We start from the raw sequence: 18,734 nt of genomic DNA, 5'->3' as shown, positions 1-18,734 counted from the left end.
TGCCGCCCTAATATAAATTATATAGTAAAATGTTATCACTAATCGTTTTCGTTTTTATACTATCCCTGACCGATATGATCGGCCGAGAAGTTCCACTGGCCGAGCTGGCGCGTGTGGCGGGGCTGAACACCGACGTTTTTGAGTCTCCGGCGCCGCTCGTGATCGTGTATGGTGGCGCGTCCACAGGCAAGAGTGTGGGCGTGTCGCAGGCGCTGCGGACGCACTCGGCGCCCCACACACTCGTGGACTGCACTGCGCTGTACTCGGCCAAGGAATTCTACCGAGAAGCGCTGGCCCAGCTGCACAATGGAGCGACGTTTGCAGCGGCTGAAGATTCCGTAACCATTGCGACGGAGGAAGAAGGCGGTAAACCGGTGGAGCCAACGGAAGACGAGGACAAATTCAGCTCGCTCAACTTTTTGGCCTTTTTCAAAGCTCTGGACGGGTTTATGGTGCACCACATAGCGCTGGGGGATGATCGAGGTCGACGGGTGCTGTATCTGGCACTGGACCATGTGGATAAATTGCTGGATCGAGGACTTGGAGCGTTGCTCACGTGCGTGTGCACGATAAATGACCAGATTGCGTACTTAAATGTGAGTGAGGTAGGTGGGTGAGGGGGTGGAATGGTTGGTGACGAGTTTTTTGTTTGCGTTGGTAGATGTTTGAGGACTCTCCGCCATGGGAAACTTGTGTGTTGCTGATCACGAGAGGAATGTCGCTAGACTTTGACCGTCTTGTCATGCCGTTTTTTCCCGTGTATGTGCATTTTCCGCCGTACAAACCAGGTATTCGAGGTGTCTGTGGTGTTCAACGAAGTCATGGTCTTCGTGTTGCTAACTTGAATGATGGTGCGGTAGGACAACTAGCCGATATTCTGGTGGAGCAATTGGGTATGAAAAATGCGGGCGACATGTTCCGCTCTTGGCTTGTGCATCTGCATGGACTGCTACCTCCTGCACCGGACGGCGACTGGCTGGAGTTCCGATCGGCCGTTGTCCACTTGCTGCCAGAGCTTCAAGATATGTTCCTAACGCCTGTGACTCCCGCTCAAGCTTCTAAGGTGAAAAAGCAGATTGAACGAACGACCCAGGTGCATGTGCAGGAATTCCTCAACACGCGGCGACGACACCTTTTTGGCTACCACAAGCTTGGACGAAGTGTCGGTGATCCGTCCGAGCTGATTTCGTGCTCCAACCTGAGCCGGAACTGTCTGCTGCTGGTGCTTGCAGGCTACCTGGCATCCTTCAATCCCCAAGAGTCCGATGTACGATTCCTTTCGTCATCGGGTGGGATGCGTCGCAAGAAACGTGCTAAGAAAAACACCGGCGAGGCGGGTACAGCAGTAACTACGCCAGGTAGCAGCAACAAGAAGCAGCAGATCAGCCAACTGCTTATCGGCCCGAAGATCTTTACGCTGCAGCGACTTCTAGCTATTTACCTCAACCTGCGTGTCGAAGCAGATGCTGGCACTCCTGCATATGAAGAAGAATCGCGCTCCTCTGAAACTCGCGAGGAAATCTTCACTCATGTGAGTTCGCTGCAGACCCATAGTTTTATGAGGTATTGTTGATGGATGTGCTAACTGTGATGCTACTCTTGCTGGTACTTGCTGCAGCTTGCAACCCTTGTTCGGATGCAGCTCTTCCAGCGCACCACACCACCACATGTGCTGGACAACATCAAATTTCGCTGTCTCGCGGATGCACGCTTCGTCCACGAGACCGCGCGCTACCTGTCTTTCCCATTGGACTCGTACCTCAACAGAGCCACATAACGGTGGTGAATTTCATATATATTGTACGTATGCTCTCGTCGTGCACATACGTTGAACGCATGCGGAAAGAAAGCATACAGAAGACGCTCCACCAGCTTCCTTTGTCCGCAGTATCCCCTTGAGTATTAAAAACGCAACCTCTTATAGCAAGCGAGTTGGGTTTATAGGCTCTTGTTCTCGAAAGAGATCCTCCAGCGTGGCATTTGCATCTCGCAGGAATGGGTGCTCCAGCGCTTGCTTTGGCGTCACCCGCTTGAGCGCGTCCTTCTCCATCATAAGGGAAATCTAGTCAACAACAAAGCAAAAAACAGTGAGCAACAATGCAAATGTTGCCTCGATAAATCCGCCTCCACATACCATATCCTTGGCCTCGTCCGAGATATTTGTCCACTCTGGTTCCTCGAACTCGTAGTTGACAAGCTTGTTCATTTGAATTAGCTCTTCGTCATTCACACCGAAGAAAGGCTCATAGCCGCACAGCATCGTGTATGCTACAACACCCGCCGAGAACATGTCCACACCACTTGGATATGCCTCACCCTTGCCTGCACACAGAATCTCTGGGGCGACAAAGCCAGGGGTTCCGCATCTATAGAGCAAAGCAAATTGGAAAGTGTCAGCGCGAAGCGCAAGCGTGAACACAGAAGCATTGCAACGTTAAAAGTGGCATACCTGCCCTTGAGCATCCCATCCTTTTGAATGAATGCAGCCATGCCGAAGTCTGCAACCTTGATCACCGCATACCTGCCACATAACAGGATCGTTAGCTTCTCATCTATACTTTCAAAAACAGTTTAGCCACTTACTCTTTGCCGTTTGCGCTGCGCTCATAGTCCAGTGCAAGATTGGAGAGTTTCACATCTCGATGTGCAACACCATTGCGTTGGCAATAATCAATAGCGCGGATCAAGCTGGCAATCAGGAACGAGGCACGAGGCTCGTCCACTGCACTCTTGGTAGCAATCTCCTCGTGTAGGTCTCCATCTCGCATAAGCTCCAGCTCCATAACCAAGTGGTTGCGCGTTTCAAACAATGACTGCAGTCGAATCACCGGGCAGTATGAAGAGCCCGAGCGGACCGTTAGCAGGCTCTGCGTGAGAATCTCTCGCACGACCGTATCTTCGCGCTCCGTTTCGCGGGCCACCAAGTCCCAGAAGATGTTCTTTTCAATAATTTTGAGAGCACAATCTCGGAAATAGGATGGGTCGTCCAAGCCTTCTTTTCGGCGTGCACGACGGACGATAGAGAAACGTCCTTTACCCAGCTCGAAACTTTTTGAGGATGTCCCGGTTGGCGAATCTGGGGTAAGATCAAACAAATCGTCGATCTGCAGTTTGACAGCACGCGCCACAGTTTCTCGCCACTGCATGGCATCCTTCTCCGAATCGAATCGCATCCACAGCTCATTGCGCGCTGATTTGGCCGATGAGCTGCTATTATACTTGACCACAAACTCCATCGTGCTTCGCTGCTGCGGGTGCACGGACCCCTCGAATAAATTGGCATGGCCTACTGGCCGACTCGTCTCATTCGCATCCAAGTATTCCCAAAGATTATTGCGATACAAAGACACAAAGCGTTTGCACCACTTGCGACCAGGGGCCTTCAGGTGAATCCAGCCAGTTAGTGCCATCCCAGACGCGTCACCTCCTGACAAGAAAGACCACGTTTTTTCTCCTCGTTCCCGACCTCGCAGTTGTTCAAACACATCAGAAGGGAGTTCGGTGGCCAGGCAAGATAACAGCCACGAATCTGCATTCCAAGACTGAAGACCGCCTCCTGGGCTCGGCACTGCGAGCTCTCCTAGCATCGGAGCAAGATCTTCGTTCATCATCGAGTTGTCTTCAGCGATGACATTCATACCGAATGGTGATGGTCGGTCGCCCATTTGCTGTAATGCGTTGCTAGACGGCCATTGCTTCATCGAGGCGAAGTTGCTTCCTCCACGAACACTGACCTCATCGCCCAGGAAAGCGTGTGTGCTGTTGGCCATGTTGTTGTTGTGGATTGTCGTAAAGCACTTCCGCAGCACAGTGTCCACGCCCGATCCTCCTGGCACCTGTGACGCCGCGGGTGGTAGCAGTGCGCTTTCCAGCAGTGGGCAGTCCACTGTAATATGGTTTCCGTTGCAGTTTGCACAAGTTTGGGAGTTTCTCCGACGACTGTTAGTCCTCGGCAATCCCTTAGGGAAAAGCGTCGCCGGCAGCTTCATGTCGTCCATGGTGCCATCCACTCCAGGAGGTGACGGGTGAATCACCATTGGTGACATCGCGGGCGAGCGCATCACGCCGCTCTCTTCACACGACACCGAGCGCGCCCGGTGTCTTCCAGCCAAAGCAACGGCAGCCGCAACGACAGCCTGGTTCGACTTTTGTCTTGCGTCTTCATCCAACTCGCTCGAGTCTCCTAGCGAAAGCGGCGGCACCACGTCTTCGGCGTCCGAAAGGTACGTCGCGATCGAATCCGTGTCCAGCGACTCGCGAGCGTCAATATTGTGCACACTACAGCATAAACCACGAGTGATCCCCATTTGCGCAAACGTCAGAGCTGATGCGGAGCATCCCTTTGCCAAATTCAAGCCTACCTGATGTCCATTTCGCTGTGAATGCTGTTCATCATGAGTCTCTGCAGCAGCATGTCCATCTGCAGCTCCCAGGGCTTGTTGAACATGGAGTCCACGGGCTTCTGCGAGTCTGCAGCCTCGGCGTCACCGTCCGAGCTCTTCTTGAAGGATGACCGGTGCGACGTCGTGGACAGGTCCGCGTCTTCACAGGTCGTGGACGCGCCACTGCTGCTCGCCATTTCCCTCTCCGAGTGTCGGTGGTGGTGCTGCAAAAGAAAATCACCAGTCAATGCAATTATCTCTAGCCTTTTACTCCAATTGTACCCACCGTGTGGATCTTGACGGCCGTGTGGGTGGCCAGGTTGCCCTTCTTGTGGATGAGCTTGAAGCAGCTCACGCAGTAGGCATCGTGGCAGCACCCGTTGCAGCTGAGGCTGGCGCCGTGCAGCTCGCAGTAGACGCAGAGCGTGCGTGGGCCCTCACCGGAGTCCTCGGCGTCGGGTTCGTCGCCGCTCTCGTGGATTGGGGTCGTGCGGCTGCGCTGCATGAACCAGAGGCGCCAGCTCGCGTTCTCCAGGCGCGTGGCCTCGTCCACGAAGCGCCGCATGGTGCTGAACGACTGCCACGACTTCTTGGCGGCCTGCTCGAAGCCGACCACGTCGTCCATCATGGCGCAAATGGCTACGCGGTGCTGGGAAGATCGAGATCTGAGCCGAAGAGCGCCCGGGGCATCCGCTGGGCAGTTCCTTCCAGTCGAGGCAACACTTCTGGTTCAGTTCTTTATTTCCGCGTGCGGAGCAGGAGTCTGGTATACCTGCTAAACCTGACAAAGTCGATTCCCAAGAACTTTACAGGTTCAGCGAGGTACTCGGAAATACAGATGGGAATGATGCAAACGAAGGCATTGGGGACATTCTGGTGCTGGGGCTTGTGATACGGACAGATATAAGTGTACGCAGGCTGATGCGGAAGTGGCAAAAACGTGTCTGACGGTTTTGCTTCAGTACTGTACTGTGTTCAAGGCCCAACGGCGGACCCATTCGCTAAGCTTAGGTCGAACTAGTCCTCAGCAGTCATGTAGGTCTCGACATCGCGCTGATGAAGTGTGCGCATGGGCACATGAACAGCTACATGGAAGCTCAGCTCAAAGCCAGCCACTCACCACGATGCGGAAAGGTGAAAGGTGAAAGGTGACAACTTCGGGCGCGTCAAGCCAATGAGAAACGGCTGCCTATGTATGACTAAACGAAGTCCACAAACTATCTCCCACGTCCATTCCGTCGTCGCCTGCTCCAAACGGCGCTCCAACCGGCGCTCCACACAGTAATAGTCAACAATGGGCAAGAAGAAGGCCGCGACCGCCAGCACAACCCGGAAGGCCTCCAAGTCCAAGGTTGGCAGCGCTATCACCCGCCGAGAGATCGCCGCATGGCAGGCTGACGAGGTGCCGCCCGCTTTGCGTTTCGAGCCGTTGCGCAGCTCGCTTCGAGTGAAGCATCTCCACGACGAGCTCATCTACGCCGTGCCATATTTCCTCTCACGCGCCGAGTGCCAACGGGTTCGCTCCTTCGCGGACAAGGAAGGATTCGAACGTGTAACCCAGCGTGCGACTCGGGACTTCGCCTTCCGGGACAACGACCGGCTGCTGCTGCGGCTTCCGGCGTTCGCAGAGCTGCTCTGGAAGCGGCTCGAGCCGCACGTGCCGGCTGAGTACGAAGGAATGCGCGCTGTGGGGCTCAACCCGGCCATCCGCTTCTACCGCTACGCTGCGGGGCAAAGATTCGGCTGCCACGTAGACCAGAGCGACGTGGATCGAGTCACAGGCTACCACAGTCGCTTCACGGTACTCGTGTACCTCAATGACTCGGCAGACTCGGACCTGCTGGGAGGCAACACCATTTTCTACGGGAACGAGGCGGGCGCCAAGCAAGAGCACGTGGTACTGAGTGTGGCGCCCGAGACGGGCTCGGCGCTCGTGCACGGCCATGGCGACCGTTGTCTGCTGCATGAAGGAGCTTTGGTCTCTCGGGGAGCAAAGTATCTCCTGCGCACGGACGTCATGTACTCGCGGACCAAGAGATAAACAAACAGCGCTAAAGCAGAGCCAAACCAGTGTATATACGTCAAAAGCTGCTAGTTGGCTCTACGAGAAGCCCAGGCGGGATTTTGTTGACTAACTGCTCGACGCCAACTCGCGCAGTCTTCTAGCGATAGCGTGGATGAATGAGTTGCTCTGCAAGGGCACAAAAGGAGAATGTTAGAGCACGGATCAAACATGACCGACAATACAAGGGCGTACCTCGATGTCGCTGACAATGGCAAGCACTTTGCCGAGTGTGTGCTGAACGGCACCCTTGCTTGATGCTGCTTCCGGGTGGTCCAGGTAGTGCGCGAAGTGTAGCAGTAGCACCACGAGCATATTTTCCACTACAAATGCCATACTGTCGGCGTGATACTCGAGCACATTCGCGAGTGGTGCGGTGTCACACTGGTGCTCGCGCCGACGAAGAGCGCGCTGCTGCGACGATGACACCGATGAAACTGATGTAGCGCGTACTGAAGCAGATTCACCCGTGACAGCCGTGAGCGCGTCCAGCAACTGTTTGCTCGTGTCCAGAGAGAACACTGCCGCGTCAAACCGCGCAGTAAACTCATTCATCGACGGTGCAAGCGTCCACAGCGGATCCGTAGCTGCGGCAAAAGCGCGAGGGTCCACCGAGGAGGCCATGGACGGAAACTGGTTTCTGTGCTGCAGTTGCCCCTTGTTCGTGATGGACAGCAGCGGAGCTGCCCGGCCGGCCTTGCCCTCACCCACTGCGAGCATCATTCGACTTGCACAGAAAGCCACAGCATTGCACAGGATCATTCGAGAAGCATACAATTTTTCCTCGTCCAGCAACGACATGCGCAGCAGACTGGCGCTGCCACTGGACTTCATAGCCGCAGCGTCACAGTGCTCCAAAAGCTTCTCTTCACAGTCCACGCACGAAAATCGCTGGATAGCAGCGTCGCGCTGCTCCTCTGTTGAACCCGCAAACTTATTGCTCCACCATGATACTCCGTTACTGTCACTCATGCCATCAACATCGTCGCAGGGAGGTACTAGCTCCGCGCTATAGTACAAGAAAACCTGAAGAATCAGCTGCGAAATCTTCTCCCACTTGGCTGTTGCCAACGTTTGTTCACACAGGTCAGGGAACTGAGTCACATAGCGGAAGACGAAAGTCACGTATGATATCTCGCGAAGAAGGTTCACGGAGATCGGTTGCTGGGCTTGAGACTGCTGTCCCGAGAACAGCTTCAGGGCTGACGTGAATAGTTTCCGGTTCTTGTTCACGAAGTACAGCACTTGGCTGGTCAATGCGCTGTTCTTCGGCAGGGCCGCACAGCACGCGCTCAGAAGGCGCGCCACTGGAAGCCACTTGCGATAGTACACAGCCTCGACACGCTGGAAAGAAGCGACAGACGCGATTGAGGACGGCGCAGCGTTTTGCTGTTTTTGAGCAAAATACTGCGGTCGATGTGTTGGCAGATTGCGCGCGTCAGTAAGTACACGCACTAAGCCACCTTCAAGCAGAGCAACAGCTCCATCCTGCGTCTCGGCGACCCGAGCAAACAGCGACAGAAAGCACTCATACATTGTTCCAATCGTTGTAGCATCCATTCCTTGAGGAAGCACACTGCTCTTCACCATTGACGAGTTGCCATTACTGCGCTCGAATGCAGCTGCGTCCATTTCGCTGAGCTTCTTGAAAATGTCGATGAAGTGCAGGAGGTATCCACGTTCGCGGAAGATTGAGACAAGCGATGAGTTATCTTCAAATGCGATCAAAGACTCTAGCGCTGACACCGCAAGTGCCATGCTCAGCGTGTCTTCGCCGTCACTTGCATCGCGGCATACCAGATCCACCACCTGGTTGGTGAGAAGATGCCGCACGCGCTGTTCTTGACTGAGTGTGGAGCTTGCCACACCAAATCTCGCTGAGGCTGAGTCTTGCGAACCACGACTTGGCAACACGTGCAGCACATGAACAATGCATGAGTACAGCAACGTTCGAGAGTTGCGCGCGGCCGCCGGATTTCCTGTTGCCGCAGCGCTGCTGTAGATGGAACGGAAAAGCAGCTCCAGGAAGCCCATGTGTTGGCGATGGCGGCTCTCGGGCAGCGCAAGCGGTTGGCTCCCGTCGTCCGTGTAGCTAAGCTGCGAAAAGAGCATCAGCGCGATCCGTGACACAATTTCAAACAGCTGAGCCGAAGCACTCGTCTTCTCGGTCAGCTTACTGAGAACAGCTGCCACAATACCGCTCATCAACTCTAGCCGGACTTCCGCCGATGCAACGGCATCCAGTCCCTGCCACATAACTGGCGTCTCGAGTCCTTCTTGCTCGCGGGGCAACGCGAGATAGTCCAGCACAATCACCTCCATAAGCTCGCGGAGCGAGTTCAGAGCGTGGCTCTCAGCAGCAATTCGCTCTGAATAAATATTCCACTGCACAGCCCACTGAATAAATCTTTCCGCAGCTGCCTCCGCACTATTCTGGCTGCTGGTGCTACTTGCACCATCGCCATTGACGCGGAACCTCTTGGCTGACGATGAATAGTAGTCACCCATTCCATCCTCTGTCGCCGTCAGATCGAGCGTCTGAAGTGCCTGACAAAAGCGCTCAATATCAATCTTAAGCCACTTGTAGTAGCAGCCCTGCTCCACCGCCGCGGTCGCCTGCTCAGCTATGGCCACCACCTGCTGGTTCGTCGGCACCGGAGGTGGTGAGATGTGGAACGAACATTCATCCAGCAGCTGGAGCAACAGCATTTGCTCTTGTCTTGCAATAGCACGATGATCATTACGGCTGCCTACCGAGACGGACAGCAACTGTCCCATAAGCGTATTGATCTTCTTCATGTGCGGGGGTTCTTTGTGCAATCCAACATGCAAGTACACCGCCAACGTTTTGAAGAACCACCCGCGCATGTTCAGCTCGGCAATAGTAGCGGCGGCCGACTTCCTCCGCGTCACATGATAAACACGGCTAAATAGCTGAATTTGCGAGGCAAAGTAGTCGCTCGGAACACTTTCCAGTGCTGCAATGGTGTTCGGAGACGAGAATTCCTGCGTAAGCAAGCAGTGGAGAACGTGGTAGCAGCGTTCAGACAATTCGGGCGTCTCCAAACCGAAGTCCGCGTTGGACACGAGTGTAACCACCGCAGCAAGGCCAGTCTTCATATAAGAAGTTGGTGCAGCTGCAGTCTTCGAGTCTCCATGCTGGTTTACATTGCCCAGCAGCAGATGTGCCAGGTTTGGCGCGGGCTTATTCAGATTTTCAAGCAGCAAATCCAGAATGGCTGCACGAATCGAAGGTGGAGACGTATCTTGCGCAAACAACTCAAACGGAGACGAGAGTGTGCGGCTGTCCTGGCGCTTCTGCCTTCTACCTGACTGCAGATTACCAGAGTCTTCATCCTGGTCATTGCCACCTTCCGTCTCAGTATCACCCTGCTCGTTTTCATCGTCTTCGTACACATTCAGCAAACGGTTCATGTAGCCAATCATGATGTCTGCACTCGCACCGCTGTCGATAAGCAAGTCCACAAGGTCGGCTCCGCTCAACCGCGAGCTAATAAAACGAAGAATTACTGCCGATAGGTGCGGGATGTGTGTCGACTTGGAGTACTTGATGTACTTGACAATGTTCACAAAGTCGGAGCGGTGACGACACAAGATCGTGTGCATCATCTCCACTTGCAGTCGATGCGAAAGCTGCCGGTTAAGATCGATGTTCACAAATTGAACGTCCTTCTCCAGCACTAGCACCACAATTTCAAGCGCATGCTGGACACAACGTTCACGCAGGGCGGCAACTGCCGTGGTTTTCGTCAGATACGTGTCACTAGACTTTTTCGACACATCGATGACAAAGTTCAGTGAACCGTGCTTGGCTTCTGTCTCACGCTTAACAATGTCAAGGCAATAGAAGAATGAGTGCTCAAGGTGCATGTCCGATGACGTGTTCTCCAGATTCTCGACACCGCCATCACTGGACAGGATAGACAGCACCTTTGTCAGCAACGGGTTACTCGACAAAAACCGAGCCAACAGTTGATACGACAAGCTTCCCTCTGTTGTGGATGTGTCAGCATTACGCAGGATCTTTTTGAAAATGGAAAGCGCGCCATTCACGAGTGCCCACTTCTCTTCTTCACGTTCGTACTTGCGCAAGTCGAACTTCAGGAACACGTGCTCCAGCAAAAACTCAAAGTAAAACTGAATAGCTGTGACCCGGCCGTCGCCTTCGAAGGACTTCCATGCATGAGGATTCTCGAATAATTCGTAAAGTAGCGTGACGAAGCCTCGCGTTGCCGGGTACGTCCGACTCAAGGATTCGTAGTGCTCGAGTTCATAGCTGATATCTTGGTTGCCGTACACCGACGTGTCCCCTGTAGTGCGCAAAATCTGCAATGCGTCCACCTGGCGCCACACGAATGGCGCAATATCCGGCACACGCGCAAAAACAGCGAGTGTCTTCATAATGGACCCCTTTAGCGAACTAGGAATGCGGCACTGCAGAAAAGCAACGAATGTCGGGATTGGAGACCAGTCATGGTTGTGAAAGAAGATAAGCGCCAGCTGAGGGTCCGAGATCACTTCCTGGATAAGTTTCTGAATAGTTTCCAATGCTTCCAACTCCTTGGGACGAATAAACCGCGGGCCTGGATTGGCTGGGTTGTTCACGTTACCAAAAGTGCTACCATCGATTCCAACTCCCGGCGCGACGCCACCAGGCATGAGTGGCGAGTATCCGGCCGGTTTCTCAGCATCTGTAAGAAGTCTCTGGTACTTCGCCATCACGGCAAAGAATTGATCCCAGCTAAGCTGCAGTGGATTCTGCTTAATGTGGTGGAAAGCCAGCTGAGCGCATTCCGGTCCGCCAGCGGCAGCTCCAACTAATCGCATGTACGCAGCTAGGCATCCAGGATTTTTGAGTGCCGCGTCTCGACAAGCATTCAGGAACTCGTGACAGCTTCCGCCATCAGCGCTGCTAGAACTCGACTCCGGTTGCCGAAGATCATCCCCTGCATTACTCTCGGTGCTGCTGCCGTGGAAATCGAACTCTTCGTTAGTACCACGCCAAAATGAGCAGCAGAACTCGGCGTTGCGAGCGCACAATGCCGCCGCAAAGTCAATGATATTCTCAAGGCAGTCACCAGTCCAGGCCACGACTTCACCCTCACTTTCAGATTGCATAGCAGCCAGGGCAACCTTATCAGCGACAGTAGGCACGTCGATCATCATCTTGGACGAATATGTACGGAACAGCAGCTCAAAGTTCCGTTCGTAAATGTTGTAAAGTCGCAGATCCCGCTTGCGATCCGGGAGATATTTAAGCTGCACCTCGACCAACGTGTGAAACACGCGCTCCTCGATTGCCTTTTTGACGACGTCTGATGCGGCCTCCGCCTCAGCGAATGTCACGTTGCTGTTACTGCTGTTACCATCATCATTACCCGCAAGAAATCCTGCCCACGCGAGCATCGCGACGCTCTGGAAGTTCTTCTGCTCCCATTCCTCCTCGAAAAAAATTCGGTGAAGTTCTTTCACCACCGAAGCGTGCTCACGTCGACACAGCGCAATTCCAATTTCCATGTCACCTGTTTCGCGATCCATTTTCCTAGACTTCTGCAGCAATACGACGAACAGCGCCACCTGAACCGCAGTAATAGTCTGCAGCATGCAGGATACCTCTCTCACCGCTCCTTCCGGCGACGTTCCTGCAAGAGATCCTCCTTCAAACAACTGCGCGAACGACGACAGGTTCACAATATGCGGGGACACCTTGGCCACCACGGTTTTCAGTCGCCCACACAGCGTCTTCAATAGTTCGGCGAGTTGATGCACTTCCTTTGCCAACACCAGCGTGCTGGATACAATAAACACCAGACAATCTGCCACGAGCGTGTGCCAGTAGCTCACCGACTGCTCCATCCTGGACACCTGCGCTAACTGTACCAGCTGACTGTCAAACGCTGCTGCCAAGTTGGTCAGCAGATCCTCTGTAAGCAGTTTGTTGGTGAACGACACGATAAACTGCGCGCGCTGCTTGTCCAGTCTGGCCTCGAGACGAAGCCGTAGCAGCTCTTTGAGCAGATGCAGCTTGTACTCCGTCTCGGACGTCAAAAAATAGCGCGCCGCGCTCTGCACCGAGTCGGCGATGGTGCCGGGCGGCAGTTGGTCGGCGCGCTCCACCCACTCGCGCTGCTGCTGCTCGCTGGCCAGCAGCCAGAACTCGAAGCAGCGCTTCTCGCTGGCACGGAAATCGTCACTGAGCTTGCAGATCTCCTGCTGGATGAGCGGCGACACATCCACGTGCTTGCCAGCCACAGAAACGGTGTTGGATTGAAGCGCCGCGCGCTCCGAGGCGCTGGGCGGCGCCAGTGCGAGCGGCTGCAGCAGCTCAGGCGAGGCCGCCACCAGCTCCGCCATGAACTGCGGCGCGTCGTCATCCGTCATGCTCTGTCCCGCGAAGGCCAGCAGGTCCTGGTGAAGCTGCCGGAAACGCAGCGCCGGCGCGTCCGCGAGCGACAGGCTCTCGCTCATGGTCTCGTTGAGTCTGTTTGGCTTGTGGGGGCCGTCGGGGGAGATTGCATTGGCGCGGAAAGCGTTCGTACTTAGACGGGCATGCAATACGACCGTCACTCTTACTTGGTGTTTCACTTGTGTACGATCCATTCCGCATTAATGTGGGGAAGGATGAGGAAGCTGTGCATGGTGCCGCCGCTAGAGGTGGCCGTCACGTGGATCCTGCTCACCGTCGTTGCGCTATCTATATGTTATGATAACAATCTGTGTCTTGCGGATGGAATGCCGGTCTCCGCGCCGTCTGGGACCTACCGGATCGACAGCAAGACCAAGATCAAAGACATCTTCAAGTGCTCGGGTATCCATTTCATCGGCTCGTTCAACGAGTACTACGTGGCCTGTGAGCTGAGCATCCCCGCCCAAGAGAAAGTGACACTGCTAGAGATCGTGGACACAACGCTGGAAGGCTCTGCACTGTCGCCTCTGCCCGGCGTTCACACAGAGCTCTCGTTCCAGCTAAATACGAGCATCGCGTCGGTCTCCGTCCGAAACAGCCAATTGCAGGCCAGCGCCGTGGAGATCCGAGCGGCCAATGTTTCAATTGATGAGCACTCGGCTGTGAATGTGACGGCCCGTGGGCTTAAATTTGGGCCGGGCTACAACTCCTGGAATTATATGGGAGGAAGCTATGGAGGAATTGGAGGTGCGTCCCTCACGGGAAGTCGCTTAAAATGCGACGATATGCCACCCAACGACTTCTTCCGAGCTGTGGGGGATGTTTCGGGGGATATGGCGAATTTTCGAGGATATGGCAGTGGTGGAGGCAACGATGAAAGTCGTGGAGGAGGACGGATTCGATTGGTGGCCGAGGGGAATGTGGAGATTAATGGATCATTGCTGGCGAATGGAGGAGATGCGTGCACTGGTTGCTTCGATAGTGCAGGTGGCGCTGGTGGAAGCATTCTTGTTGTTGCTACGGAGCGTGTTCACGGTAACGCGACGGTGCAAGCTAACGGTGGAGAGCCTAGTGTTTTCATAGGTAATGAAATTGGTGGTCGAGGTGGGGGAGGTGGAGGCGGTGGTGGGCGTATCGTACTTGACTCAAAAAACACAGAGGAGCTGGGTCCATCGCGTGTTGAAGCTTACGGTGGTGGCTTTAGCTCGGATAAAAATGCAGTCATTGCGTGGTGCCAGCTAGGAGGTGATGGAACAATTCTGAAATTGCAGCATTCGACAAAGGACGATGGTGGGTTTGATGGTAGCGATGATAAAAATGATGACAGGAAAACGCTTGTGGGCACGTTGCTTGTAAAAGGAGGTCGATTGGCACATACTGGTCCTGTAAAACGCATCCAGATCTACGGATGTACACCCATTTTTGAACAAACCCCGAGAGGTGCCTCGTTCCTCCCAGAATCACTCGCCCATATCTTCATAAGCGGCGGAGCAACCATGTGCACATCGATGATCCAGCTGAAGGTACAACTGGTAAATCATTTTGGATCAAAATGGTAAGAGCTGACTGGCGGCTTGTGTTTGATATACAGAGTAGCGTCGGAGGCGTTGAAAGCTCGATCGTGGTAAAGAAACTGGATACTACACAGATAGATACTTCGATAGTATTGGTGACGCTGACGTAGTGCTCTGCTCCTTGGTTCCTTGACAGCTTGATTCGGGCTCGGAGCTCAATGTTCTTGATCGTGGGCGATTGGTCCAGTTGTCAGCATCCCAGCTGACTATTCAGGTGCGCATGATATTAAGTGAAAACCCATGTGCTCGCACACACAAGATTCCATTCTGACTTATCAACCGTGATCAAACATGATCAAATATTGAATCAGGGCTACGTGGGACCATCATCGCTGCAGGAGCATGATTTGTTTAATTTGGCACTTACTGGGGCTGACGTGTCGTTTTCAAATGCGTTAGCCATGGTTCACGAACTCGATATCACTGCTAGCGGCGCACTCTCCATTGATAAGTTCTCCGAACTTAGGTTCCGAGATCGAGTGAAAGTCCAAACGGATGCTTCGGCCGAAATAGAGGGCTTCTTGCAGCCTCTGGGTAAACCACTCGAGCAATGGATTGGTGATGGCCCGGATGATGTTCCCCGAATAATCGTTGTCAGTAAGAAAGATATCGAACTTCGTCCACAAACTGTGGAGATAGGTCAAGTCGCGCTGCATATCAGTGCTAATGGCACAGTCTTCCTGGATATGCCATTTGATACCCCCTTTCTGAAGCTATCGATTTCGGCAGCAAATGTGTCCATAGCTAACGTAAATAGCGGCCCCGTTCTGGAATGCAAGGAAATTGAGCTTCAAACTGAGTCGTCCGCGTGTGAAACGCTACGTGAGTCAACAGGAGATACCCGGCCCTATTCAATCAGCGTTTTCGCTTCCGAGTTTGCTTCGCTTGGAAACATTTCGGCCGGATCCATAATTTTATGCAGCGGAAATAACATGACTATTGACGGTGCAATTTCCAGCTCGTGGCTAGGATGTGGCTCCGGTGTTGGGCCCGGAAAAAGCGAGGTTGTTGGAGAAGCAAGCGGTGGGGCAGGTCATGGTGGTAGAGGTGGTAACGTTCTACCCGGGAGTACTGGAGGTGGCGCCGCTTACGATATTTCGAAGGAGCGCTTGATGCAGCAAACAGATACCTGGATTACACCTTTCTCGGATAAGGGGTGGCCTATTTGGCCAGGTAGTGGTGCTGCGAGTGGAGACACTCCGAACAAGCTTAGTGGGGGCAATGGAGGAGGAATCATCTACGTTGGTTCCAAGAACCTCAATGTGACTAAAACTGCGTCCATTTCAGCCCAGGGTGGAGTTGGTTCAATGGGCGGAGGTGGTGGATCTGGTGGGTCGTTGACGCTTTTTATCACTCAAATTGCTGGAGGTGGGTCCATCGATCTAGCAGGAGGTGCGGCGTCAGCATCTACTCTCGTGTCAACCAGTGGCAAAGCAGCAAACGAGTCGTCGATTTGGAGTCTTAATTTGCTACCTAGTGAAATTGATGACGGTGTTGGAAAAATTGGAGGCGGCGGTGGTGGAGGAATAGTTCGCATCACGTACTTGGACGCAACTGATAATACTACTGCCGGCGATGGTGAACAGTTTATTAAGGATGGAGGGCTCATTTCAGTTAATGGAGGCGAGAGCACTGGAGGCGAGAATGGTGGTACGGGTGTCATGGTAGGTGCTAATTGTCATCCAGGGCGTGGTGGTGTCTTTTGCTTACCATGCCCAGAGGGAAGTCACAGCCCTGGTCGTTTCTCGAAATGCTCGCCATGTGATCCAGGCACTTGCTCCAGCAATACTGGCGCTGAAACTTGCGATGCATGCCCTGTTGGTCACTTTAACCCGGACTTTGGGAAAAAGGAGTGCCAGCCATGCCCATTGGGGTCGTTCAGCGCGAAAACGGGGCTGAAAAAGTGTGAGTTATGCCCACCAGGGTCCTTCGCTGGCTTGACTGGTAGCAGTGTGTGTTCCACTTGCCCCATGGGTAGCATCACTACGTCATCCGGTAACAGCAACTGCACTGTGTGTGGAATCGGGGAGACGACAGCAAAAGTTGGTGCGACTGTATGCGCTGCCTGCAAGAATAAACCTGTTCACTCGGAGTTCAATATGCGCGGCAACTGCTCATATGCCTGCTTCAAGGGTCGAAATGGCCTCGATTGTTTGACACCTTTCGAGCGATTGGTCAAACCCATTGGTGGTCCGATTGGTTTTGTGATTCTCGTGTTTGCTGTCACTGGGCTCATCTTTGGTGCCTGGGGGTTCTTTTCGTATCGAAGTTCCAGATCCGAGCTGCACCGGTATGCCCAGTACAAAGCTCAAAGGCTACGTGACGAGCTTTCGCTGGAGACACTAACTCGCACGCTAACCCCTCGCCTAACTGACCAAGATCTTAGTGCTCATGTTGCACGGTTGTATCTTGCTGGGGATAACCATCTTAAAAGTGCATGGCGGTTGAATCCGTACTTCTTGCCGACAAGTCTACGTGACATCGTTGAAGAAGGCACCTACGCAAGCTTCGCTTCGTCATGCAACAAACTTCTCGAATGGGACTCCACCGGCTGGGAAGCTTGGTTATACCGTTTCCTACTAGTCGTGATGCCTCCTGTAGGTACTCTTTTCATTCGACGGCGCCAGTTACATCGTGTAGTGAAGCTCTCGAAGTACATTGTTCAGTACGGTGGTCGTTTCTTCCGCGATATGAACTTTCGGGTCCATGGCACACAGCTGAAGGTTGGCTTCAGCCCCGATTTTTCCCTTGGTTACTTTGATGTGTTAATTTCACAGTCGAGTTCTTCATCATCCTCGAACTTGACTGCTATGCAAGCGGTCAATCACGAAGATTTGGTGCTTGTAGTTGGTGGCAGTGGGTCGTTCTTCAGACCGTATCATCTCGACACGAATGACATTATTATACGCGCCATACCTTCACGCCTCGAACTACTGGAGCACAACTTTTGGATTGACTTTGTGGCAGAAATGAATCAGAAGCTACGTGTATTGCCACAGCCCTCATCGGCCATTCGTCGCGTGCGGGAGGCTGCCGAGGTGGCTAGTGATATTATTGCCTTCGTCGACATGTTCAACGAGAATCACATGAACGACGGCTTCGCTGTAGCATTTGGGACGTTTTCTGTGGGTGGAGCAATTGCTGCCGACGGAAACGAGAGTTGCTTTGAGTCTCTTACGCTCGACAATGTGGATACGACATTCGCGTCGTACCCGCTAGAAGCCTTTAAGTTGGCCTTTCGAGTATCTAAATTGAATTCACCAGAAGCATCGCCAGCAGCAGCAATGGATGGAAACCGGGACAGTACCCCAGACTATCCAGAATTGTCATCTGAAGAAAACGATAGATTGAAGGCTAATACGGATCCTCGATCTGCTGACTTTCGGTACTCGCACATCCGAATGGAGGCTCTTTTTGCGGTGCCCGAGCGTCGCTCACTCGGTAATTTTGGTGACGATTCTAGCGATGATAGCGACAGTCTGACGCCGCTCAAGAAGCCACTGAGCGGTAGTCGAGCACGAGCATTGGTGGAGTTTTTGTGTACAAATGATACAGTAAAACGGTGGCTCATGGCTCTTTGGCAGCCTGTGTACCCCCTTTTCCGACTGCGCAACCTGCCTCGGCCTGAGCTTTCTGTTCAATGGCCCCTCTCCGTGATTATGGTACTGCTGCTAATCGCTGATATGGGCGTTGCCTTTTGGATCCTCGTGGAGTATTACTGCGTTCAAATTCGGGATCCTACTGCGCAAGACGCAGGCTGCTCGCGGGTAAGTGCACGTTTGATTCATGAGATACCTTTGTTGTGTCTAATAAATGTTTAATGATCTGTGTGCTGTGCTTTTACAACAACAGACAGCGCTCTGGTCAGTACTAAGCATTTTACCTGCTGCGATCGTCGGCTCTCCGCTGCTTGGATTGGTTTTCGTCACGAGAAAGAGCATCTTCTGCGGAAAACTATTCGCTGTGTGGAATACCAGCTCCATTGTGAATCAGGTTGTGGCTTTTGTGTGCGGCCTCGCATTTCTGGCGTACATTCACGACGAAATCCTTTTGGTTGCGGTGGGCGGCGTGCTCATCAAATACCTCGAAAAGGAGGTGACTCTGCGTTGCATCGCACAATACGCAAGCGAACGGCGACTGGGCGGCTGGAGAGGCCTGCACACTACGCGCGACTGGTATGACGCTGCATACGCGCCGCTGGTCCACTATGAAAGCTAAAGGTAAGCTCGCTAGTATGTTGGATAGAGAAATACACTGTATTGGTGTCAGCAAAGACGAACTCGTGCCCA

The 18,734-nt window shown here is 53.4% G+C and overlaps 5 protein-coding genes across 5 annotated transcripts; 3 read left to right on the top strand and 2 right to left on the bottom strand.

Moving 5' to 3' along the window:
- Positions 1-74: 74 nt before the first annotated feature.
- KRP23_11614 (Origin recognition complex subunit 5) lies at positions 75-1,777 on the top strand (the record flags this gene model as incomplete). Its single annotated transcript, XM_067882178.1, has 4 exons — positions 75-596; positions 662-788; positions 861-1,531; positions 1,619-1,777. 4 exons carry the CDS (start codon positions 75-77, stop codon positions 1,775-1,777), a joined length of 1,479 nt encoding a protein of 492 aa, XP_067740451.1.
- Positions 1,778-1,918: 141 nt separating this feature from the next.
- On the bottom strand, positions 1,919-5,010 carry KRP23_11613 (Calcium/calmodulin-dependent protein kinase type 1; the record flags this gene model as incomplete). Its single annotated transcript, XM_067882176.1, has 6 exons — positions 1,919-2,062; positions 2,135-2,366; positions 2,450-2,521; positions 2,584-4,278; positions 4,362-4,606; positions 4,669-5,010. The coding sequence occupies 6 exons, from the start codon at positions 5,008-5,010 to the stop codon at positions 1,919-1,921; spliced, it is 2,730 nt and encodes a 909-aa protein (XP_067740450.1).
- Positions 5,011-5,676: 666 nt separating this feature from the next.
- KRP23_11612 (uncharacterized protein) lies at positions 5,677-6,423 on the top strand (the record flags this gene model as incomplete). The annotated part of the gene is made up of 1 exon (XM_067882175.1): positions 5,677-6,423. The coding sequence occupies one exon, from the start codon at positions 5,677-5,679 to the stop codon at positions 6,421-6,423; it is 747 nt and encodes a 248-aa protein (XP_067740449.1).
- A 90-nt stretch (positions 6,424-6,513) lies between these two features.
- Positions 6,514-12,933, bottom strand: KRP23_11611 (Nuclear pore complex protein Nup205; the record flags this gene model as incomplete). The annotated part of the gene is made up of 2 exons (XM_067882174.1): positions 6,514-6,573; positions 6,640-12,933. 2 exons carry the CDS (start codon positions 12,931-12,933, stop codon positions 6,514-6,516), a joined length of 6,354 nt encoding a protein of 2,117 aa, XP_067740448.1.
- Positions 12,934-13,074: 141 nt separating this feature from the next.
- KRP23_11610 (uncharacterized protein) lies at positions 13,075-18,663 on the top strand (the record flags this gene model as incomplete). Its single annotated transcript, XM_067882173.1, has 7 exons — positions 13,075-13,954; positions 14,030-14,394; positions 14,463-14,495; positions 14,582-14,659; positions 14,757-16,095; positions 17,047-18,212; positions 18,298-18,663. 7 exons carry the CDS (start codon positions 13,075-13,077, stop codon positions 18,661-18,663), a joined length of 4,227 nt encoding a protein of 1,408 aa, XP_067740447.1.
- Positions 18,664-18,734: the final 71 nt, after the last annotated feature.

This window comes from Phytophthora ramorum (assembly GCF_020800215.1).
Source record: "Phytophthora ramorum isolate Pr-102 chromosome Unknown Phyram_PR-102_s0012, whole genome shotgun sequence".
NCBI classification, from domain to species: domain Eukaryota; phylum Oomycota; class Peronosporomycetes; order Peronosporales; family Peronosporaceae; genus Phytophthora; species Phytophthora ramorum.
This window is presented reverse-complemented; position numbering and strand designations above follow the sequence as displayed.